Source organism: Fundulus heteroclitus, chromosome 15, assembly GCF_011125445.2.
Source record: "Fundulus heteroclitus isolate FHET01 chromosome 15, MU-UCD_Fhet_4.1, whole genome shotgun sequence".
Lineage (NCBI taxonomy): Eukaryota > Metazoa > Chordata > Actinopteri > Cyprinodontiformes > Fundulidae > Fundulus > Fundulus heteroclitus.
In genome coordinates, this window is record NC_046375.1 from 22,166,862 (window position 1) to 22,192,792 (window position 25,931).

At 42.8% G+C, this 25,931-nt stretch overlaps 1 protein-coding gene across 1 annotated transcript in view; it reads left to right on the plus strand.

Moving 5' to 3' along the window:
• LOC105930625 (neurexin-3b) overlaps positions 1-24,199 on the plus strand; it is a gene marked incomplete in the record, with an annotated part of 460,536 nt that extends 436,337 nt beyond the window's left edge. The window contains 2 exon segments of the mRNA XM_036147669.1: positions 9,755-9,833; positions 23,698-24,199. Of these exon segments, the coding sequence (XP_036003562.1) occupies positions 9,755-9,833; positions 23,698-23,807 (189 nt within the window).
• Between the last annotated feature and the right edge of the window lie 1,732 nt (positions 24,200-25,931).

Here is a 25,931-nt window from a genome sequence, read left to right on the forward strand (position 1 = left end):
TTCAGTGAAGATGTTGGTTCAGTGTACCATTTGCCTCATTCATTGTGTGCAGCTTCTATAAACTATATTTCTACGGGTTGTACCACTGTATGAAGTAAAAGTCTTGGCATTGAGAACGTCTCAATTAGAATTTAGATTTTCTTGAGACATCCCTGAGAAGAGCGTAACATTAGCTCAGACCCTCCCATCACTAAGGGACAGCGTGCATTTAGCAAATCCACGTCTGTGTCTTTGAGCTAACCACTCCGAGCTGATCACATGACTTTTGGGCACTTTCACTTTTATCTTACCTTGTGTACTAATTTGGTTCATTAGCTGTTTATTTTTTCATACTTCTGAATCTTTTTATTTTGGAAAATAAATGGATTAGAGTGAATAGCTCTAATCCAATTTAGCTGTTAAACGTACATAGTTTCTCGTCAGAAATATTGGTTAAAATCTACTCAAATCAAACGTACGCAGTTAAATGCCAACGTCGGACAGTTTGCATATCCATCACACCCCCTCCCCTTTGTCATCACCACGTTAGACGTCTTGGGCTACCGAGGGCCAGACTGACGTGTTCCAGGGATTGGATTTGTTGGAGTTTGTTCCCATCAGTGAAAAAAACAGACTCTGCTCCGGGCCTTGAGCGTTGTAAATAACCCAAACCGGGTTTGATCGCGAGGCTGTAATGTGAATCTATTACGGTCGTCCTCCGAAGGCTCTGTTTCTCAGCGCTCCCTCCGGGGCCCGTGGGCATATAAAAAAAAAAAAAAACACATGAAGGTCATTTGTTATGATAAGACCGCCCCGCGTTAAAGCAAGCCGTCTCCGTGACTCGGTGTGGCTCGTCGGAGCATGTGCGGGGCCCGTATTCCCAGCATCCCCCCCCCCGCCCCAATGCGTGCCGCGGCTCCCTTCGCACTCACGTTTCATGTCGTGTTTGTGACCCGGGGGCCGCAGCTGAGTTCCAGCCTTTCCACCGCTCCCACCGACCCAGAGGGGGAAACTATAGACAGCGGTCGAGTACATTACATCTCTCTCTCCCTCCCTCCCTCTTGGCCGCTGCATGGACGCTTGCTTTGATGTGACCGATCACGTCGCCGTCACGCTCAGCAGAGTGTTCAGCCGCAGATGAGGCTTGATGAGGATGGCTCCGGCTTGAAACATTTCTCGTCTAATTGGAGCGACCCGACGACTCGGCTTCTCGCGCCACAATACTTAAGGAGTAGCTGGGTCGCTGGCTCAGACCGCGTTACCTCTGTGTGGTGAAATCCCACTTCAGCGGGTCTGTTCAGCACCAGCTATGAGCTCCACGCCGTCTTCTGCCTGCAAGCAGAAACCGACAGCCTGATGTTTGGCTGAAGTGCAACGGGATCATTCAGGAGCCGGTGCCGCAGTGGGAACACGGTCACATGACGGATTTCCCCCCCAAACCGCTTCATGTTTATTCTTAGTCACATGTGTGAAGAGATGGTGTGGGTGCTCTTTTTGTTCCCGCAGACCCAGTTTTACACAAAGCGAGGAAAACAATTTGATTCTCAGGTCTCAGTTTCGCACCCCGCCCCTCCTCCTTTTCAATCTTTTTTTTCAAAACCAAGCAGTGTGTGATCTACGGGAACTCTTCAAACCTGTGAAAAGTGTGACTTCTCTGGGATTTTCTCTGCTTTTTGGGAGAAACGCATCAGGCACTTGCCCCGTTTACCTGCTTGACGGAGCGGAGCGTGGCAACGCCACTCAAGCTGACGCTAATGCAGGGAGATTTTGCTCTTCTAATGCGCAGAAATGAAGGCGCAGCGTCTCTGCTTGCTTTAAGTGTTCTGCCCGTCCATTTTGGGAAACTATTCCCTCTTGATGTGATTCTAGAGCGACGATGACTGACGGCCCCGTGGCAAGAGTCGCACATTAGCAACAAGGCAGCAACAGCGGCAGTCCTCCATCATCGTCGATACCGAGATGTTTCCAGGCGCAGTGTGCGCTTAGAGTGTGTTTTGGCAGTGCTCGAAAGGAATGAAATAGAGAAAATATGGGCACATCAGAGAAAGAAAAAATGGAAAAGGGGCTACACCAAAACATGGTGAATTAGACTGTGGAACGGCCAAATCTGCACACTAAAAACACTTTCATGCAAGGTTTGCTCTGCTGCAGTGACATTTCAGGTAGGGCTGGACGATAGGGCTAAAACTTGAAATCATGATATGTTTCCTGATTTTGGTCGATACGATATAATAACGATATCGATATAAACAAAATAAAAGCTTCAGAAAGAAGCTTTGTGCCTAGGATGCTCACAACAGATCCCTCTACAAACAACATAACAATATAACACTTTAGAAATATTTACTTTAATAAATAAACTGCATAAAATTAAATCAAACCCAGAACGTCTGTCAGTGACAAATAATGTAATGATAGACTGTCATATTAAAATATCAGAAATGTCAAATCACTGCTATTGAATAAAGTTATATTGCGATATCTATTGATATTGAATTATTGCCCACTCCTAATTTCAGGTATAAATTGCTTCTTAAACTATCTAATTACAGATGAAGATCAATGAGCGCATCAGTGACTCGAATAAGAGATGCGGTTGTACTGAATTCATCATGGACAGGGTAACTTTAAGCAAACAGCGGTTCCGTTTTATGTCATTAAAACAAATAATGTAAACAAATGTAAAGATTTTATCAAATTATTTCATTTCATCTAATCCTATGAAAATAAAGTCACAAAATTCCAATGCTAATTTTATTTCTGATATTTAAAATGTATTAAATGCACAAAAATAGACTCAAACACAAAGGTGAGTGAGTTGAGAACAATTCATTTAAAATACGTTGGCTGTTGATATGTTAAAGATGCAGCTCGAAATGAGCCAGCAGTTCACTTTAAAAGCATTTATTTTAAAAAGCGCCCTACATCTAGAACTTTCAAAATAAAAGTGCGTAATGCACAGATCGCTGATTTTTTTTCTTTTATTCTTTTTTTTACTGTCTTGCTCTTTTGGAAACAACTGACATGCTGATTTTAGATTAATTGGTGTATTCATCTGCATTTGTACCTAGCTGGCAGGAAGGGGGGGGATTAATCCGAACATCATTCACAGCTGACTGGCAGCTTGTAGTCACAGGTCAGGGTCAACAGCAAAGTTGGACAGAACTCTGCCCCATTCTATAGGCGTTTTTGCAACCTTTAGCGTTTTTTTCTTTCAGCATTGCCCTGTAATCAGCTGCACCCGTCTTCCCATCAGCTCTGACCAGCTTCCCGACCCCCTGCAGCTGCTCTGCTGCCACCACCGTGTTTCACGCCGGTGATGTGGCCGTGTTAGGCCTCTGCTGCACTAAGCGCTTTGCATGTAGGTCAGGAAGGGAAATTCAATTCAGGCCTGAGTAGCGGCGTAGATTTCAACCGGTTAACTTGCAGAGGTGGACCATTTACAGCTGGTCCACAGCAGTGAGTGAGGAACCCATGACTAAAGCGCTTCAGCGGAGTCAAAAGCACTCCTGCACCGTCGCGGATTCTCCCGTTTTTGACTGTGTCAGACCCATCAGTTGCGAGGTGAAAGCTGTGGGTTTTTTAAGGAGGCTGTCTATCTCTATCGATCGCCGGTGGGATCCTGTCGGCTGTTGTGCTGAAGTGGTCCGAGGTAAATGCTGTTTTAATGAAGTCTGCATATTGATTTGCCTGTGCTGTTTGTTTCTGGAATTTGAGTCAACTGAAAACTGGGTAAACAAGATAATCAGGCATGATGCGCATACCATGTATTTTTTTGTTTTTTTTCTTCTGTGCTACAATCATCATGTATAATTCTCTTCATTCAGGCAAGTGAAGTGTAGAAAACTTGCACGCAGAAGGAAATCCTGGTATTTAGACTCTTGATAATGATGATTGTGAAATTTGAATAAGAGGAAAGTTACATAAAAAAAAAAAAAAAAGACGTTGCTGCCAAAATATACACCACACTTTACTATGGAGATTTAGACGGCGAATTGGATTTCCCCGGCTGTGAAATCAGTTTTTGTGGTCCCGCTGGCCAACCGCATCATTACGCTACACCGCTGCACATGCTAGGCCCGCGCCTTTTTTCCACTAGCTGGGCTCTATGTGCGTTTCCAGCATCAGGCCGCGTGCCATCCGTGATTATCAGCGTCTCGCGTCAGCTTCGGTGGGAACCGTGAGCTGTGTGTGTGTGTGTGTGTGTGTGTGTGTCGCTTCAATGGATCTGCATCCGTTCGCAGGCGGCGAATCGGCACCGTGAGCCTTTTATACGGAGCGCTTCAGTCTGAGCCGCTGCGACATATGAAATGCACCTCGTGTTGGTAAAAAATTAATCAAGCGTGCCTATAGTGGATCTCTAAATGTCAAACATCACACTTCAAAAGCTCTCTTCAATTTCTCTGAGTGGGAACGGGAGTCATCAAGATGAGAGGGTCTCTCACTCTGGTTTAGCAGATGGCTTCAGAATGGCTCTCCCGCTGCCATTTATACACAACCTCTGCCGTGCCGCGCTGCTTTTCATGCTGCAGAAGCCCTGCGAGCAGCGGCTTTGGCTTCTGTCTAGCAACAAGTCACGAGGGCAGAGATTATAAAATGTGTGACAGGGCCTGCCTGAAAGCTAAACAGTTACACTGATCTCCCTACCAGACATCTTCTTAAATACAGTCCTAGCTCTATCTTTTTCCTGGCTTAATGTGACTAAGCCGCTCTCTAGTCATGCAATCCATAACGTTACAGCACCTCGCAAAAGTGTTTGTACCTCTTGAACTTTTCCAGATTTTGTCACGGTACTACTGCAGATCTCAGAGGATTTTACTGGGATTTTTACTGGGATATATCAACACAAGCAAGTGAACCCTGGTTTTCTATATATTTTTCCAAATGAAAGTCTTTAAAGCCAATATTAAGTCATCATAGCTGCATGTCATGCTGGGGATGTCTCTACCAGCTTTACACACACAGACTGAAATTTCTGCTGGGCTTTGACTAGCCCATCTAACTCGTGAATGTGCTTTCATTTAAACTGCTGTAGCTCTGGCTGTATGTTCATGTAACCCTGCGCCCCGATCTCCAGTCTTTCTCAACCTCTAATTGTTTTTTCTCTTTCTTTGAGGATCGGCCTGTATTTACAGCTCCGTTGCTTTCCCATCCACTCTGACCAGCCACATTCTTGCAGCATGACGCTGCCGCCACCGTGCTTCACTGTGAGAATTGTGCATTCAAGATGACGTGCTGTGTCGGCTTTCTGCCAGATATGCAGGCCGTAAAGTTAGATTTTTTGCCTCCTCTCTGGTTATCTGCATGGCTTGTGGCAAATTGCAAACAACAACAGTAACTTTCTTTCTGTCTCTCTAAATTTAAAGGCCAGATTTGTGGACGGTAGGTGTAATAGCAGTGCTGTTGACAGATTCCCTCAACTGAGACTACTTATTTTTATTTTATTTATTTTTTATTAGTTTATTTGTCAGGGACAATGCAGCGCACATTATTACATTCATAATTGTAATAGGCAGAGCTATAACAAAATGTATACATATGTTGCATGAAAGGTTTCTAGCCTATAGGCTAATTTGCAACCCCAGTCCCCAGTCAGGCCTTTATAAAATACATTTTCCTAAAACGTAGCTCACATTGCACAATCATATATAAAATACATTATAAAAGACCACCATTAACATTTTACACAATCCTAACAACATTACACAAAACAACACCTCACATCCAACATTATCATAATGACTCAATGTTCACATATTTGATTTTCTTTCAGCTAATGTTTCACCTTTCAATTAAACGTTTTCAGGTCAGTTTCTATTTTTATTTCCGTTGGTAAATCATTCCAAAGACGGATCCCTATCACTGAGAAACTTGACTGTCCAAAAGTGGTTTTGCGCCCCTCTGCTATACAGTTGCCACCCGCTGCTCTCCTAGTGCTAACTCTCCGTGTATTTATTTTTGTCACAAAAGGACAGAGTACGGCTGGAGCTATATTGCTTGTGCATTTAAAAATCATCTTAAGAAAAGAAAACTTAATAAAACTATCAAAATCTAAAAGCTTATATTTCTGTACAATCAAACAGATCAGTGATCCATGATTTTCAATGCTTGTTTGTATAGTGATAAAATAGGTTTAACTGTTGTCTGGGAGAATTGGCCCCATACAGTAACACAATAAGATAAATGAGAAAGCATCATGGCATGCAAGAACAGCAAAGCTGCTTTAACAGGTATATGCTGCCTTATCATTCTAAAACAGTTTAGATTTATCCGGACGGTCTTACAGAGTTTATTAATGTGTTTATTAAATTTAAGTTGGGAATCCAGAATAATGCCGGATAATAAAGACGGATGGATGTTATCACGATGGGCTCAATGCAAATGCGCGGCCCCCTTTTTCCGCGCATTCTCTTCCTCCCACTTTCCAATCGTGCACCTCTCTGTGTCGGTTCGCTGTTGTGACGAAATGTGGGGGAAAGGTCAACGGGGCTGAATACTTTTGCTTGGCACCGCGCGTGCCTCCAGTTCCCAACGGTCCACTTTGATCCCAGCCGGAGACAGACAGCCCTGATCCCCCGGTGCTGCAGACCCTGCCTGTGGTTTTTCAGGTGCAGCTCTAGCATTCGTGGAGATGAAGACGTTGGAGCTGGTGGAATTCACCGCAGCCAATCGTGTGAAAATGTCTCCTGAGCTCAGACGCCATCAGCTCCAGCTGCAGAGCTACGCAGCGTGAATGGACAACAGAGCGTCGATGTTATTCTCCTTTTTTTCTTTTCTTTTTTTTTTCTCCCCTTTCTTTCTTCTGTCGAGATGGTCTCGGGCTGGAATTTGCTGGAACAGACTTTGAAGTGGCTCGGGCGTTTTATCTCCCTCTGCGCGCGCCTGCCTCCCACATCTGCTGCTATCATAATAACAAGCAATAACCCTCTTTCGGCAATAAGCAAGACTTTTACGCCCCTAATGTGGCTTCAATAAATAATGTTGTGTTTACCGAGGGGACCATATTTTACAGCAATTTACTTCCGAGCCTCCCCTCCTGCTTCGTCTGCAGCCTCCCTCAAGCCGCGGTACTGTACCAAAAAAATGCGGCGGCGCGCCATAAACACCGGCACGCATTAGCACATTTACCGACCTACTGCCACCAGACAAATAGCACGGCCCATCATGTGTAATCATGGCGCACATTAGGAATATGCTTTGAAAAAATCTGCCTTCCCCCCCCCGCACGACTTGTGGAGCTCCAGCGCCGGGACGGCACGGCACGGACGGGCTTTCTGCCGGGCCTGTTGAATACGGCAGAACAAGCACGGGGGCGCGTTTCATTAGTCTGTCAAACTCAATGATATTTAGAGCCCCACACCCCTGGCCAGCACTGGAAAACTCAATCAGCACTCTGATTTCATAACCCAGCTTGGTGACAGGGCTTATTTTATCGCCCCGCTGATTCATTCTAATAAATGCCGGCTGCCCAGCGCTCCGCCGCTGAAATACAACCTCTCCTCCCTCCCTCTGTCCTCCACGGGTCGACCCGGAAAAAAAGAGGAGGGTGCGGAGTGGGGATAAATCAGAAATGTGGGAACTGGAGGGTCCAGATAATCCATCGCCGGTCCAGGTGTAGCTAGCGAGTTTGCACCCCCCCCCCCTCCCCCCCCTCCACACCCCATCCCTCCCTCCTTCCAGCAGCCTGGAGCACAAATCAGCAGCTTGGGAAGCTGTTGATCTGTGCGGGCTCACTGGGTCCATTGATTGTGGACGATGGAGGAGGAGAGGGGCGATAAATAAGCGGAGGCAGACTGAGGAGGGTGAAGCAAAACAATTATCTGTGGAGGTGGAAAGCACATAAAGTGAAGAATGATAAACACTGTGAAATATGATTGACTCCGAGTGATATATGGCAGCCGAAGGACGGGCGGGGAGGTCTGCGCACACAGAGATATCCTTGGATGGAAGGAATGGCTGCTCCGGGTCTAACCACGTCCTTCAATGTGTGTTTCAAAAGCCTCTTGAACATCTTTCATATGTGTTGAGGCTGTTTTTTTTTGTTTTTTTTTAAACAAACATTTAAGTTGAAAATGATCTTGTAGGTAGAACTCGGGATATTTAGGTAGATGGTTTTACATTAGACTTTTTTGCAAGTTCATAAGAGGGTTCAGCAAGATCAAATTCCTGACCCCCTATCAGAAAATGTGAATATTATATAGGATCAAAGAAAAACTTTGAATACATACATGTTATTATATACATTATATTGCCAAACGGTCATGAGAAGGGTTGCCCACAGGTCCCCAGCAGACAGCCATTGACACTCTCCACATGGTGTGTAAAAATCTAAAGGGGCTCACTGTTATAAGGGGATTTGTGCGTTTCTCAGCTTCAGAGGATACAGAATGCTAACCTGACTCATACGAGACGTATGTTGCTCCGCCTAGCTTCACTCACATACATCTGGGACATCGCCCATAGAAAATGATTTCTCCAACCAATTTTATGGTCTGGCCAATCAGGACGCAGGGCTGGAATTTCACAGATGTGACGTAGTGGAGAAGCGACCGTGACATGAGACTGTTTTGATAGCAATGGCGGCTCGTCGAGGAAGCAACGTTAACATTGATGCTGCTATTACTTCCGTGTTGTCCAATCTACCTAATATTGTTTCATTAAAAGAACATCAGAGAACGGCTCTGAAGGCTTTTGTTGGTGGAAACCATGTTTTCGCCCTTCTCCCGACCGGATTTGGCAAGTTTTGTTTTCCGGTTTTGCGCGTCCGCTGCAGACGTGGACGCGCCCCGGAGCGGTTAGCGGTTAGCACGAACCATGCTAGGAGGCCTTTAGTACTCAACACGGTCGGCCCGGGATCGACTCTGACCCGCGGCGTTTTGCTGCCTGTCTTCCCCCCTCTTCCTGTCAGCTCACTGTCAATAAAACGCGTGCCACATTTTTTTTTTTCCTGCGTCGGTCTCATCAGCGTCACGGGTTAGCTTCGGTGTGAGTGGTTGAAATAGCACATCGATAAAGATGACAGACAAGTGGCTTATCCAATCATATGCAAGAAGTTTTGATAAGGCCCAGCCTTCAGTAAAGGCAATTCCTATGGAGAGGTCCCAGATGGATGTGAGTGGAGCTAGGCGGAGCGACATGCGTCTGGCTTGAGTCAAGTTAACAGAATGCTGCTGCGCGTCTCTTAGCGGGTTACAAGAAAATGGGAGCACATTTCCCCTGTTTTGGCCTCGCTTACATGGGCTGCCGGCACATTTAGGGATTCGTTTTAGAATCGTTTTATTTGCTTTTAAAGCCCTTAATGGCCTTGCCCCGCCCTACCTGACTGAGCTGCTGCATCCCTGCACGCCCTCCCGTCCCCTTAGATCAGCTGACCAGCTGTTAGAGAGGCTGCTGAAGACGAAGCGCAAGCAAAGCGTTGACCGTGCTTTTGCTGTAGCGGCTCCCAAGCTGTGGAATGACCTTCCCTCAGGGCATCAGACAGGCCTCTTCGCTTTCTGAGTTTAAATCCCTTCTTAAGACCCACCTCTTTTCCTTGGCTTTTGACACAGTCTGATCTGTTAGACTTTGTTTCATTGTTTTAGTTTCTTTCCTTTTATTTCTTTTATATACCATTTTGCTTATTGCTTTACGATTGATCACTTCGTATCTTGTGACTGCGTATAGCACTTTGGTCCTGTGGGTGTTTAAAGTACTTTATGAATAAAATCGCCACCTCGGCGGGACAAACCCTGTTGGTTGAACGAATGAATTAACGATCGGCCGCGTCTCTCCGCAGACGACGGATGACATCGTTTCCTCGGCGGAGTGCTCGAGCGACGACGAGGACCTGGAGGAGTGCGACTCCGGACACGCAGGTGGGATGAGTGTGTTGAGTTTTGCTTGCTCTGAGATCTGATCTATTTCTCCTTCTCTTTCTTTGATTTGCCACCGAGGAGCTTCTCCTCTCAGCATCATGCCCCCCCCCCATGGGAGCTTCAAGTGTAACTTTGAAAAGAAAAGCAGCCCCAGTGAAGGGAAAAAAAAAACACATTTGTGTGAGAAGTTCTCCGCATACACGAGGAGTTTCCAGAGCTCTTTGGGGATGCGTAAAAGCAGTGGGAGGCAATCTTCTATCTGCAGGGGGATCACAGTGGTAACCTTAACCGTAAACATGCCAAAGCACACCAGGCTGTTTGTGAGGACTCCAGAAACAAGTTACACTGAGCTATGGGGCCACTGGCTGCAGACATGACCAAGCGTTGATGCTAATTTTGTCCTCTCAGCATCGATTGAGAGCAAAACTTTACTGAACAAAGTGCGAAATTAGCATCAAGCAGCATGTCGCCTGCATTGATGCTTCAAAATGTATCTGTCCCCATACATGGTTGAACCCCCCCCCCCCCTCTTGCTGTGCGTTGTGTGCCTTTCTCTCCCCCGACAGAGGATACATTTTGAGATTCTTTCGAGAACAAAGATGCTTTCAGCCTTTAGATACTGTGATATGTAGCAGACTAACTGCAACAGAGCCTCTTCCTTGCCCTTCTTCTTTCTCTTGTTTGTACCTCTGTTTCCTCGTCGGAGGCTTGCCTTACCTGAGACATTCTAATAGAGAACAGATATCCTCGAATTTCTGTGCGCACCGTCTCTCCTTCCCCTCCCCCCCACCCCCACCCACTTCCCCTTTTACACCACACAACACGGCGCACACACGCACTCACAGGTATCACTTTGTGATTGCATCAAAGTGATAAGACACTCAGTGGAGATTGAAAATAAAAACAGAGCTGGAAATAAAAACCCCAGATTCAGACATAGCGGTAATTTTGAGGCAACTTGGGTTTGGAGGACTTTTTTTTTTTGTCTTTGAGCAAAGCAGCTGTCAGTCATACGTTCAGCCCTGAGAGCAGCTGGCACACGTCCTAATAACGTGGTAAAAAACCAGGAGACTGTGAGCCGTATTAAAACTGGCTCAGCGTTTGACAAGCTGCTCCCCTCAGGCCCTCAGGAAATCATTAACAGCTCAGGCTATTTGATTGCTTCACTGTCCTTCAAAATACCATCACCGCAGACTAATTGATGCCGCGCTAATCTGCCCAAACACGGCCCCACCGAACGGCGAGCATATGTCCACTTCTCCCTGCTAATAATACGGCTGAATTTAAACAATGCACCGCCCCTGTTTTTTTTTTTTTTTTTTCTTGTGGGAGGATGCAATCACACATTTATTTATATAGAAGTGAAATTAGCTTTCCTGCTGGAGCTTGGTGGAAGAAACTCATTAACCTTTAAGTATTTAGGTTATTTTATTTATTTATTTTTTTACAGAAAGTCATTTTCTGTATCTACAAGCTTCATCTAGCAAGCTTTTCTGTACTCAACTGGAGATGATCTAAACGGGCATTTTTACGTCGCACACAGTGCCAGACAAAAAAATATACACACGGCTTCAGATTCTCTTTACTTTATCACATTTTACTGTATTTTATTGGGATTTTATGATGAACAAACACAATGTAGCGCATAATTGCAAAGTTGAAAGAAAGTGACGCCTGGATTTAAACTTTTAGAAATCTGAAAAGTGCGGCATGGGCTGATTATTAAGCCCACTTCACTCTAAAACCCCTGAATGAACTGCCTTCAGATGTGGAGTAAATAATCCCCCTTAGTTTAATTTATTCTCTTTTATTTTAGGAAATGTTAGTGAAGAAACAGCCTCAGAAAGAAAACACAAATTTAGGGGTATAACTGCGTAGACCAGGAAGGTCCATGGTAACTCTGGAGGACCTGCAGAAATCCACACCTCTGGTGGAAGCATCTGTTGACAAGACAGTAGTTGTCGTCCCCTCCACAAACTTTTACTGAAGATCAGCAAGAATAAAGCTATTATTGAAGGACAGTCATGTCCATGACAGCAAACAGGGGGAAGAAGAGAAGAGTATTGAACATATCACCCCCTGTGTGAGGCACGGTGGGGGCGCCATCATGCTATGGGTATGCTTTCCCACAGGACAGGGAAACTGGTCAGAGTTGATTGGAAAAGTGGATCTAACTAGTATTGATCTAACTAGTATTGGCAAATGGGGGCTGAATACAAATGAACGGCTCATTTTGCAGATTTTTCTACGTTGAATTTCTTTTTAAATGAGCCATCATCCTTCGACTTTACAATTACGCACTACAGACAGTGAAAAGTCGCCTGAAAACCTGAAAAACTCTACCCGCTGTGTGAACACATTTACAAGGCACTGTGTCCCACAGCTTTATTATTTGTTATGGTTTATTAAATATCAGACCCAAACCCAAGTGTTCTCAAAAAGCCAAAGTGCAAGCGTTTTATCTCTGTAGAACATGGTACCCTCCCCTCATACAGTGGCAGCATAGACACACCCATACCAACCGTACCATCCACCATGTTGACACAGAAATTCATTCCCTCATATTCCCCGCTCCGCTTTCCAGTCGTGTGGCCAGTTGCATGACATGCTGTCCGTTTCTTTTCTGTTGCATTTTTTGGTTTGTTTTTTTGTTTGTTTTCTGTGATGCACATGTGAACATGAGCTGGGTTGCTTAAGATTTGATATTATTTTGGGGGGTTAATCTTTGGGTCCAAGGTGGGTAGAGTGATGTGGTTTGCATTTTGTTTTATTTCATTATTTCCTTCTTCATGTTGTTGTTCTGATTTCTTTGACATCATCTCCATCGTCATCACCACCGTCATCACCATCACCATCCGTCGTCCATCCTCCAAGCAAGGATAGAGCCGCTCCTCCCGTTTTTTGCCTCATCTCGTGCCGCATGAACTTTTGGTGGTTGGAAAAAAAAATAAAAATAAAAAACAAAGATCAAACTCCCCCCCCCCCCCCCCCCTCATCAAGTTTGTGTCCATCGACTTATCTGCCGTGTGGCTCTGACAGAAACATCCCTGACCTCATTTTCAGTCCAACGTAGGGAAATGAACGGCAACAAAATCTTTTCTTGCCATCATTTTGTTTTGGTTTGGGTCTTCGTGCCGACAACCCCATTCTGTCTTGAGAAAGTTGTGTGTGAAAGACTGATCGTCCGTCCCCCCCTCCCTCCCTCCCTCCCTTCAGCATTCCCGCCAACTTCTGTCTCCTTTTCCAGGTGTTGACCCCTCCCTCCCTCCATTCTGAGTCAGCCCCCCTCCTATCTTTTGGCCTCTCTGCATATACATGTCTGTTTGAATGCAGATGGCATAAAAAGACTTTTATTGCCACAAAGTATATCTGTTTTTCTATTCTATCTGTTGCTCCAAGTAGAAGGCATTTGTGGCATGCGTTGTCCTGGACTAACTACTGTAATACCTGGCCCCCTCCTCCCCCCCTCCCTCCCACCCCGGCCCCCTTCTGCTGCTGCATGGACATGATCGGCATCCATATTACGTGCTGCTTTCTTTCCACTCATAAATCTCAGGCTAACCCCCACCTGGCTTCTACTACGTGTCCGTGTGCATGCTGGGGGCTACAGCGGTGGGGCCAGGCCCCGCCAACGTATCCCCCAGCATCCTCCTTGCTCAGAGGTGTCTCGTGTTTTGTACCGGCAGCGCTCCGTCTGCCGAAACTGCCTGTCTCGTCTGCTCTTTGTGCTCGTCTTGTGCTCGTGTCGTCTGTCTGTTTGATTAAAAGAATAATAAATAAAAAAATGTTAAGCCTTACCCCTTTCCCCCCTCTACTTTAATGCCAAATCCCATCCCCCCCCACCCCCCCACCACGGGAGTTCCACAGGAGAGAGAGCAAACGGGGAGCGCGCAGAAAGTCCTCTGAGTTAAAATACACCGCGCATATTTACTGAGCTGTAGGCTCCAGGTTGGAGGAGCCAAACTATCTGCAGTGAAATTACCGGGGAAAAGTGACTTGGGAGGAAAGCTAAATCTAGCAAGTCAGTTCTGGTTTCATTTTTTTTGCACTGATTAACCGCGCGGCAGCTTGTCATTACCATGTAATCCCCGCAATTTTGTGATTAATGTGTAATTGCATGATCGCAATTAATGCAAACGACTTCTCCCAAATCCACAAATAGGACTCAAAACATTTAATCGGTAGCTACAGGTCGTTATACTCCCTGTAAAGATATTCATTTTGCTGTTATTGTAGCTTGCAGTTTGTTTTAGTTTGTTTTTTTTTTTTTTTTACCTGCCCTAAAGTATAGTTGTATGGGGGGGGTCACAGCGTGTATTTTATCCTGTCATAGCTGGGAAAGAAGAGGTATGGCTGATAACATTAATCAAGTCTTTATTGCTTTTGCATCAACAGTTCCCCGGGAGTTGAATCAGGGAGACAGCTCTGCCAACGTTAGGAATTCCTAAAAGGATCAGGGCCATCATGGTTTTTATTAGTTTCAATTCTGTTTCAGCTTGTCAAAGTGTCAGGCCACCAACAGCCACGGTAGACGCTGCTCAAGAAAACCGAGAAGCGTTTCTGCGGCATGCAGAAGCAAAAAGTGAACAAGCGCCAACCTTTGGTTCGATTTTTGCATCCTAACTTGTTTATTCGGATGCTATCAATAGAGTGACAGACTAAATGCAAGATCACAGATGGTTAAAAAGGATTCAGTCATGGGAGGAATAAAGTCCGATATGTCCACAATGTCGGCTGCCTTTAGATTTGGAGCAAAAATGGCACCCGGATGCTGTAAAAACTGGTGACTCTATAGAAGAAGCTCTCTTTGTTTGCTGGTCTGGCAAATTTGGGGAAATAATACTGGTGCCCATCAATCTAGGAAGGCCTTTTTTAAATTATCTGATCATGAGTCCATGATGCAGAAAGACAACACTTAGAAACTGGAAAACATTTAAGCCGGTACCCAAACTCCTCAGAATATTCACCAATGAGGGACTAGTTAGAAGGTCATTTCTAAACTATTTGAAGTTCATTATGTTACAGAGACATTATTTAAAACTATAAATTGTTTAAGAAAGATAATATTCCTGCGACTGCGATAGATTGGCGACCTGTCCAGGGTCTCTCGCCCATTGTCAGCTGGAGATAGGCACCAGCACCCCTCACGACCCCACAAGGGATAGACGTGATATAAAAAATGGACGGATGGAATCTTCCTACGAGCGAATGCCCCAACAAATGTATTTATAGCTTTGTATGAAAGGATTGCCAGATGATGGTCTCCTCTCTCTGACAAGACTTCAAGAACAATGTCCGTATATAGATAAGACCTGAGTACAAATGTATGGCTGTAATGCATTTTTTTAATGGCTGATCACAACCTAGCTTAGATTTTTACCTTAGAAAACATATATTGAAACCAATATTTGATTTTGCTGGAATTGGACTTTGTCAAGTGGAGCAAATTATGAGGGAGCCCAGCTGTTCCACATTTCCGCCTCTGAAGCGCATCTTCAGACAGCCGGGGCACACCAACGCGCCATCTTTCAGGCTGGGAACTTGTTAGAGGCGGTAATGGGGAACAAAGTTTATCTAACGTCAGCGACACTTCATTAGTTGTGCAATAATGTGGCCCAAAGAGGCACGGGTGTCCGCGCGAGTCCGGTGTGAGCAGCTACAGGCAAATTGGTGGAAGTAGAGCTGATTTGCATTTGCCCGGCTCCATGCATATTAAATGAGGCAACAGGGTAGAGTTCCATCAAAGCCATTTACTGGAATGGAAAGATCATTTTTATAGATGGAAAAAGTAGAAATATGCAATTATCATGAGCATTAGTGGTGTTTTAGCAAGTCTATCAATTCCCCCAGAATGCAGCGCTGATTTATAATCGGGACGTCGGCAAGGATTTGGCATTAGGCCTACCCTGACTTCATATGCTCAGTTTTACTTCTCCTGGCTCGCTTGTCGGCGTAAACATGCAAGTAGCCTGTTTCAGTCCTTTTTAAGCACATCGATGTAATTTTCCTCCGGGGCAACTCGCTTATCCGCGTGTAAGTCGAGCCCATCATTAAAGAGACAGTGTTTTTAACAAACAGGGCCATAAATGGTCCTGCAGGCACCATTACCCCCCAGCCTTTGATCAAGTGGAACACGGATCAAACAGATGGAACACATAAATAAAAATGATATAAGCATAAATGTCTCCTCATCTCATTGGCTTTGGATGGGTAACATTTGGGGTCTATTACTCACGCTGCTGTTAGACTGAAGGCAGGGTTCTCTCCATTACTGCCCATGAAGAGTGAGAGTGCGAGGTAGAGGATGAGGTATGATAGGGATGCATCGCTGGGTTTCCTCGTGGCGTCGACTCCGGCCTTGGTTATGGCCCAGTGGGTCGGCTGTCACTTCAGCGCTGAGCCGAGATCAGTTTAAAGGTTATCCAGCTGACACATGTCCGCCGAGTGCAGAGGCGCAGCCTAATGGCTGTGCAGCAAATCGACCAGCTGACAGGGGCGAGTCGCCACGCCTGCTGGAGATGCCAATTCAGCGCGCCAGCGGGCAGCCAGCCGCATGATGACAGATAAGGACCTTTTCCAACGCTCCAGAACAGAGTCGTCGGTGGCTCTTCCGTCCCTGCAACGCCGTCTCCGCTCTTCAGAGCTGTTCGCAGACAAAACGTTCAGCTTCTAAGATTGGAATGAATGACCATCACACTGCAAAAAGAGAACTAAAAATAAGTAAAAGTTTCTTGAAATGAATGTATTTGCCCTTGATTTGAGCAGGTAAATAAGACTATTTGCCAATGGAATGAGTATTTTTACCCCTAAAATAAGATAATTAGATAAACTGCACTTGAAATAAGACAATGAAGATGAATTGTTCCTATTTTAAGTGCAAAATCTTATTCCATTGGCAAATAGTCCTATTTACCTGCTCAAATCAAGGAAAACTACTTTAATTTCAAGACAAAATTTCTTATTTTTAGGTCTATTTTTGCAGTGCAGTGGCAATTTAGGTTTCCATCAGCTGAAGGCGTGCGGAGACGGGATAAGATATTTAAACGGGGTAAGAGGGCTTTTAAGGTGCACATTTTTTTGGAAGCTCAGCCAATGCACAGCGCACTAGTACAATCCCTGCCATAACTCTGAGCGCTACCTGCTGGTTCCCCCGGTAATCAGTTCGGCACCTACAGTAGGTGGAGGTGAATGAATCTGCTAAAGCAGGTTTTCTAAGCACAATGCATGCGTCATAATGGGATTTCAGGGCCCCCCAAACCACTACCTCACCCGCATCTTGCTGCATCAAAATCCTATTGACTCGGTTCGGCTGCAGACCGTGCCGGCGCTCGCTTTTACCGTGTTGCATTGTGAAAATCCCTCGCACCACGTCGGGATTCATCTCCACCTGGAAGCCTCAGCAAACACCAGATGGACAGGCGGATCAGGTTGGGGAAAGAAAGCAGCGGAAGGAGTTGGAGGGAAGTGGAGAAAAAGTGTTGCTCTGAGTTTCCTGCATCTGTAGCCCTGGAGTTGCTGATGTGGTCGATCAGATCTGATTCAGTTAAATTCCTTTTTTGAGAGAAAGCTGTGCACCCATTCAGCAGATATTAAGGGTCAGGAGTGCCGCAAGTCAAGAAACTAATAATTTAAGTGAAGATTTATGACTCAATATTAAAGTTAGATTATTTGAATCAATTAAGACTTTTATATCTAAAAGTTATGTAATTATTTCATTGTTTCGTTTCTCATCTTTCTTTCCAGACCGTAACATTAGATCATTAAACCTGCACAGCAACACAACTGCACAACAATGATTGTGTTAGGCTTTTAACATTTAATAGTGTTTTTTTTTTTAAGGCTAGGCAGTCCCACACATGAAAATATTAAATAAATAATTATGTTAAATTTAATTTAATCAATTTTGATTGCTAAAAAGGGACATTATGCATTACGGACATTTTGAAATACACAAATGTAAATGCACCCAATTACACCCAAGGCTGAGTTTCATTGTTTGTCTCTGTGCTGGAGGGTACAGGCTGAATGACCTAAAAAAAGTAAAAAAAAAAAAAGACAAAGAAGGAAGGAACACATCAAGATTAAATATTTTTATATAAGAAATAGAGTATACACAACATTTCAGGCTAGTTGTCCAGTTCCAAATTGTAACCAAGCTTCCCATAAAAACATAAAGTTACACATTTACACTGGTGTGTATCTGGGCTCACATCAGACATGTTAACACAACTGTGTGACTGTGTATGGAGACACCCCCAACTGTAGAAACACGCACCCACAATTCCCAATTGGAATTGGTTTAACTATTTTTAAAAAGTCTGCTTCTTTACGTTATGTCTGCAGTTTCTCTGATTGTATTACTTTGCGCCCCAGAAAAAGCCCTCTACGGGAGTAGTTCCAGACTAACTTCAATCGTATCAAGGAGAGGCAAAAGTTAGTCTGGTTGGTCAGGCTAAAAAAATCACAGCGTCATCAGTGTACAGCAGGATATGAACGTCTGACAACAATTAAAATAAATAGAGAAAATAAAATTTTCCCAATGACTGACCCTTGAGGTACACCTGTTGAAATCTTTAGGCAAGGTGAATTAACTCTATCTACTGTTCATACCAATTCAGAAAATGTGTAGAAACGTTTGTCAGTCAACCTACACTAAAGAACTTGATGATTTATAGAGTCCAAAGGCTTTCTTTGACTTTAAAAATTTTGCGCCAAAACTGCTCTGTCTATCTAACATACCTTCAACTTTTTCCAATCAATACACACAGAGCTGATTCTGTTGAATCACTGGAGTGAAATAAAAAGGATGCAGACTATCACCACCGTTAAGATCCACCATAAGAAGCTGGACAACCCATTTTCAGCTATTTTTGATAACATTGGTAACACACTGGCTGGTCTGTTGTTGGATACCATCTCACATGTATTCCCATATTTAAAGACTGGGGTTGCCCCTGTCAATTTGCAAGCTACAGGGACAACAGCATCCTTAAATGATACAATTAATAAATGTGTCAGAGATTTTATAAAAAAAAAATCCTTATTTTCTTTCATAAAAGCAGAGCTTAAACCAAAGGCATCCTTGACCTTAGAACTTTTCAAGGCATTGATAAGTTTAGCTACCTCTAAATATGTGATTTTGAAGTCTGTATATTGGGATCTCTCACCGGGCTGTTATAAAGCTCAAACTTATTGTCTTGTTTCCTTTGACAGCCAACCAGTTTTTAAAAAATCTTGCCGTATGACTTTTCTATTACCGTGTGCATTTTTCATGCTTTCCCCCCCCCAAAAAAAGTCGCCTTTGCCATTCAGGGTATCCAAGTTACATTACGTCTGCTAATTGTACATTTTAACCGGTAGTCAAGCCAGTCTTTAACTACGGCTTCAACAGTGCATCTCTGTTAGACATGGGCACTCTGGACTCCTCCTTTACTCGAGGAAGAACGTTACCCTGTTTCCAATATCTCCCCACAGATGTAAGGGGCCAAAATGCCCATGATTAACCTATTGAAAAGATTCCATCCACTGTCAAGGTCCTCGCAAGACAGTAGTTTGGGCCATTAATGCCCACGTAGGGTCGCAACTGAACTGTTGTGCAATTTACCAAATATGTTATCATTTTAGTTACATTGGGAATTAGCTGGCATTATTTAAATGTTTAATGAAATTATTTAATGTGAGAATTAAAAAATTGCATTAATTTGTATCAAAGGCCAAAACTGATGCAACCTAACAAATAAATAATTTCTTTACTATTCCTTTGTGAATATTTAAATAGAATTGTAACACATACAAAACAATTAACAAAAAAAACTATTTACAATTACAGAATTTGTGAGTTACTTGTTATGAATAAAAATTAAAGGTTTGGTGATTGATTAAAGTTAAATATCAAAATGATTTATTAAAATATAGCAGTGTTATTCCTGCTCAAAGAACTTTGGTAAGTCTGACAGACAGACATGATGTGGTTCCAAGTGATACTATAACATCTTTTATTCTAGTGTGGAACTTTATTTGTTGAAATCAAATACATAAAAACAAATAGTTGTTTAATGTTCAATGATTTTTTTAAAGATATGATTTTGTTTAGTTTTAATCTAATGTATTATAACAATTTTATTTAATTAATCTGATAAATATTTAAGAAATTGCTACTTATTTTTAACATTCATAAATGACTTATAATATTGATAGATAAATAAAGACATCATCTATTGCATGTAATACATCAAAAATCAACAAACAATAAATAATTTTTTATTTGAATGAAACATTTGATATATATTGACACCTCATATTATTTCTTTATTTATGTTTGCCCAACTTTATCTAAATTATCACATGTATAAGTGTTCATTTTAGATTATTTTGTTGATTGAATTGTGGCAGTTTTGACCCTCCACAGAAGCAGAAAGACTTCTTCACACATGCTGGGATGAGAAAAGGATGAGTTCCTAAAATAAAGCCTGTTTGATGTTTTTAATTCTACAAATGGGATTTTATCTCTGATGCAAAGACCAGTCAGGCTGCACAAAGACCCATCCCCTCTTCAAAGGGCTGGGCCTTCGTTTTAGCTAAATGGGAGGAAAAACTAAGTCCGTGGCAGCGGGTCTACCGGGGGGAGTTTGGGGGGGGGGATAATTATTAGCTCTAAAGGACTCAGAGTAAAAATCCTCATCCATCAAGCAAAGTTTGGAAAAACAAACTCAATCTGGTTGAGCAAACCTATTAGCAAGACGCAGTGTTTGTCTGCCTCAGATATCGAGCAAGACGAGTGGCGCTTGTGCGGGAGCTTACACAGGATTAAAGTGTTTACCAAACATCAAGGTCCTCTGCACTGACTTTACTGGAGATCCCTAACTGCAGCAAACCCCCCCACCCCACCCCCCTCACCCAAGTGTTTTGTTGATACAGAGTAAAGCTAACAGTTGCCGAGAGCCGTTTGCCAAGGAGCATAGTGAAAGGATGCAAACAAGGAGGGCAGAGCTGGATAAACAAGGCCGGGGATGGAATCAGCCGCGCTGTTGCTGTTGCTGTTGTTTATTCATCAGGGCACTTTATGGTATTGCCGGGGCATTGCACGCCGGATGACAGATCGCGCGTTTGCGGCGGGAAACGTCACGAGCTCGCGTTCCCGGGGTTTTGCGAGACGAGCGGCGCTCCCGTTCCCGGAGCCTGCGGAGGAGGAACCCAGAGCTGATACGCGAAGACAAATGCGCACGTCTCGTTGAATTCACCAGAGGCATAAATAAATACTCGCCGCCCTGCGCCCTCTTGTGGAACTCCAGATGTTAATCTGTCAAACAAAGGCTGTTGGTTATGCACGCAACACAAAGCATCTAAACATTTCACCAAAAAAAAAAAAAGGGAGCTCATTAATTACCACTGTACTCCGCCTCTTGATTAATTAGCGGATGTGGTGGGCTTAAATGCCATTTAATGTTGGTTATACATCACCCACCGTGCACCTTCTCTCCCTGTTAACCACTAATGAATGGTTTGGCTAGAGAAAATATCCCACAGCCCTTGCTGGCAGTGCCCTTCACTCATCGTAGACCCCCTCCCTTCTTGACCTATTCCCCCCCCTAGCTTGCTGTATTGTTATTGTATCTTACTCTCCCTAAATGCAACTTACTTTAAGGCATGCATTAACCCAACTTCTTCCAGTGGAACTAAAATCCAAAGGAACAAATAAAAGAACCCACCTGTTTTTTCCTCTCTTTCTCTGACGTACATCCAGACTGCACGCCCTGTCCTGTGTTTAAAAATACTAACAAGAGAAATGTAATAAAGTAACTAATAATATGGTTATTATTAGTTATGTGAAGGTGGTGACATTTTGCCTATAAGCTGTCCCCCCTCTCTTCGTCTGCCTCAGTGTGTGCTTTCTGGTTGTTCATCTTTGATAGTGTGAGAGATTTAATGTCTTTCTTTCTTTGTCTCTTGCTTGCTTCTGGTCTTTTTTTGTGCATATATGTTAACACACACATATATGCACAGCTATGTTCCTTTTTTTTCTGATAATGTCCATTTTTTTTAACTTTCTGCTAATTTGCTGAGAATTGACAATGTTATGATGATTTTTTTTTCTTCCTAAAAGGGCTAGTTCAGGAATTTTCAAGTGGGGTTCTGTTAAAAGGTCAAGTATTTAGTATGCATTTGCTGTGGAGGATACATTTATTGTCGCCTCCATTTAGGATAAAGCCAGATGAGTTGTTCCTGGAAGCTGAAACAAGCGGCTCCTCCAAGAGGGGCCCAGACCAAAGTGAACTTCTATTGTCTTATAATTACTTCAGTCTCAAAAAGACATCATTGTTTTTTTTCTTGTTAGTTTTTTTTACTTTATGAACCTCTAAAATAGAAATTGATATCCAATGCTAATATTGCTGTTATGGCCAAAAGCAAATATTTAGCGATATTAGATATATTTCCCTACCCTTTCAACATTGTGAAAGAATGACCACATTGCCCATAATGGCTCCTCTGCTTTAGTTAAACACCCCGTCCCTATGAGTTTCACATGTCCAAACACGACCCTCCCCAAACACATACACAAACGGGAACAAGATGGAAAAAAACATTAGTTATTAATAGCGGCCCAGTTTTACCAGTGGGACCAATAGTGATATGTTAAATAATCACTAACATCTGCCAACATGATGCTGTGCATCCCTACTTTAAATCATCGTCCCATCCACACAAACACAATGTTTTCATCTTTAGCTGAAAAGAACTTGGTTCCTAAATACGTTAAAATATCTTTGCAGGACCAGGTCAAATCAGGCAGGTAGTGTCCCCTAGGTCTTCAAGATATGGGAACCAAATAACCTCTTTGGATGTAATGCTCAGAAATGTTTTCCTGAAGGCCTTTTAAAAGCCAGATTCAAAAGATTCTACTGAGATTGCGCGACAAAGCTCTAGATTTCGTCCCTCAGACTCATTTTTATAAAACGGGGCTAATGCTCTAAGTAGACCATTTTTAATTCACCACAAACTGCTTCCGGTCTTAATAGAGCTGAGGTGGTTTTTGTAGTCCACTAATGTCAGTTGATGCAAATCCTACACAAACCATTATAACATTCAAAATCCTTCACCGCCATCTAGTGGTTACCTGTATGCCCAATTATCCATCATTTTGGATACTTTATACGCACATTTATATCTACTCTTTTTTTATAGACCTGAGGGTTAAAATATAGTTTATAATATATGGTTTAATGTAACTTAACCCTTTCCAAACAAACAAGACAACCGTTTATTAAACGAAAGAGCCCTGTGAGTTCATTGTTTATTTTTATTTGGAGACTGGAGTTGTTCACGTTGGTCTTGGTCCTCCTCGGACATGCCTTTAGCGTCGGCGCGGGTTCCCCCAGAACCAAAAATACCAAAGCAGTTACCTACTGCAGCTAAGACATTAATTATACCCTTAAAACAGGACCTCACTTCAAAAATCCTGAATTATCCCTTTTGCTCGAATAACGCTTCCTCTTTTCCCTGTGAATTTACTACACATTTAGAAGGTTTTTAACATTGGATTTCAAATTCTTGCGCCTATATCTGAGTTTCAAATTCACGCTTTCATAGAGAAAAAAGAGAAGCCACCTCCAAAGCAGACCGCCCCGCCACTATTATCGAAACTTCTTCCAAACTGTTTCTGTGCTTATCTTCAACACTCATGTTCTTGGATAGCTATTTTCAATTGGAAATTTGGATCGAATCGATGAATGTCGAATTTTTTTGTGCATGGCAAAGAAGTTGCAGCTTAGGGTTTGTAAAACTGTCAGTGTTGAGAGTGCTGTTCTCTTTTGTAGATGGGCATGTATATGCTCATTGTTTGTATATCCCCATCCCTTCCTTACAGCCAAAAGCTCTAATGCCGCCCGACCGCTTCGTGCCGCCTTTACATGGACATGGCAACTGATGTACACGTTCACCCCCATCTATGTCATTTCCTTCCTAGTATGTTCATAGGTCCCACCCCCGTCTCACGCTCCTTCCTCCCAAACCCTTTACGTAGAGACTCTTAAGGATATGTACAGTTCATTTTGTTCATGACTGATGAACAAGTTAATGTTGAGCAAAAGAAGAAGAAAAAAAAAAGCTACAGAGTCATCTGATCAGGCTGTAAATATTTATGGAGACTTAATGATAAAAGTAGGAATCATAACTGTACAGGTTTTTTTTGTTTTGTTTTTTTGTTTTTTTATAAAACGAAACAACTTTTAAAAGTAGAAAAAAAAAAAGATCTCCTGAGCAGAATGGCGAAGATTACTTTCATGTCATGTGTGTGGATGTATGTGTTGTTGCCTCCCTATACCATCCTGTCTAAACAGAGAATAATATACTACGTAATCAGAAGCTGAGAATCTAACCTGTGCTAAGGCCTTCTTACACAACTTTTGTTTGTAAATTTTGTTTTCTTCCTGCCAAAATCATGCGGGCAATTTGTTGATGTAAGTTGAAAAAAGCTGATGGTATGCTTTCTTCCTTTTTTTTGTAGGCTTTTATGATTTTTTACGAGCTGACTTTGGTTTTCTTTACCTGTTTTCCTTCTTACCTCCTACTAATCCTTTATCTGAATAGCTCTATCTGTGGCTTTACTTTGTGAATGTTTTGTTTTTCTTTTTTTTACAATGTTTGCTCTAATTCAAAACTCTTTTTGCAATGCCTCAATTACTATCATATTATTTTAAAGTTTCTTTTTCTTTTCCATTTCCGTTCTGTTTTTCTTTATTGTTCCAAAAGGTTTGCATCTCTTTATAGTGCCGTTTGTGAGCCTTTGCAATGTACAAACAAGCCACTTTGGCAAGAGGAACTGCAGCTTCACTTGACATCTGAATGTTTCAGGCGCTTTGTAGGTGTCCTACAGGGAAATGGGTTTATTAGAAATAGACAGTTATGGGGAAGGGATTCATTTCTTTGGCTTACATGCCAAAATGGGGAGCACAAGCTGTTACAAGCAAGATCCAAGATCAAGTCAGCAAACATTCAGGTGTCGCTGAACTGCCCGGTGCCATTGTGGTAACTGTAGGGTCAAAAGGCAAGAGGTTAGGACAATTAGGGGAGCCCACCGAGGATAAGGCAACTACATAGATCATCCTTTTATGCTTTGCTTGTATTTCAAAACACTTTAAAAGGGTACGTAAAAATTGCAACAATAATGTTTAAATACAGAACAACATGGTTGATTCATACAAATACCAACACCATACAAGATAACGCCACAGAAACTGTCCGCCACTGGACGAATATCGCAAAAACCGGACAGACCCTACCCAAAGTATCTATAGAGTGCCCTGTAACAAGGTAGGAAAGCCAAACAAACATTTTCTTAGCACGATGAAAGCATTGAACATTTCTCATACAAACGCCATACAAAGCCTGTACCAATACAAAGTTTGTACAAATATCGTTTAGTCCCTAACACCTTACAAGGATTGGTCAAATATTGTACCTGTAACCCTGAACAAGACTTTACCAAACACTATACAAAACACAACACAAAGATCGTACAAAGATCACACAGACACTGCCTGATTTCGTACGAGAATCATCCGAACATCGTACCAAGACCATACAAACACAATGCAAACAGCAAGACCTTACAAAGATCGTAGAGATGCCATACAGTATGCAAACCCTGTTCAACAATGTCCAAACAAAGCACAAATTGTAAAACTGTACGAATACTACACAAAAGCATCGGACAGAGTATGTGCTTTTATTTTATGATGGCTTTTGTCGACTTGGTTTAGGGGCCATTAACATAACTGCATTACAAATTGTAGTCCGGCTTTTTTTTATATATACTTAAGAGTCAATCATTTGAACTTAACACTCAAAGGACAAATAAAATGTTCCATTTGACAGCTCTTAGTTTTCATTTAAGTAGTTGCAGACAGAATGAAAAAGCAGCAATTATAGCTCACCTCATATGAAGAAATAAGTCCGCATGAATAGCACAGAACACGTCTTTCTGAATGTATAGGATATGTAGGTGTTAATGTGAGGTACTGTATCAGGTTAATGTGGCTCACCCTTGTGCATCCCTCAAAGCCTTTTGATGCAATGTAAACCTAATTTATGGCTGTTTTC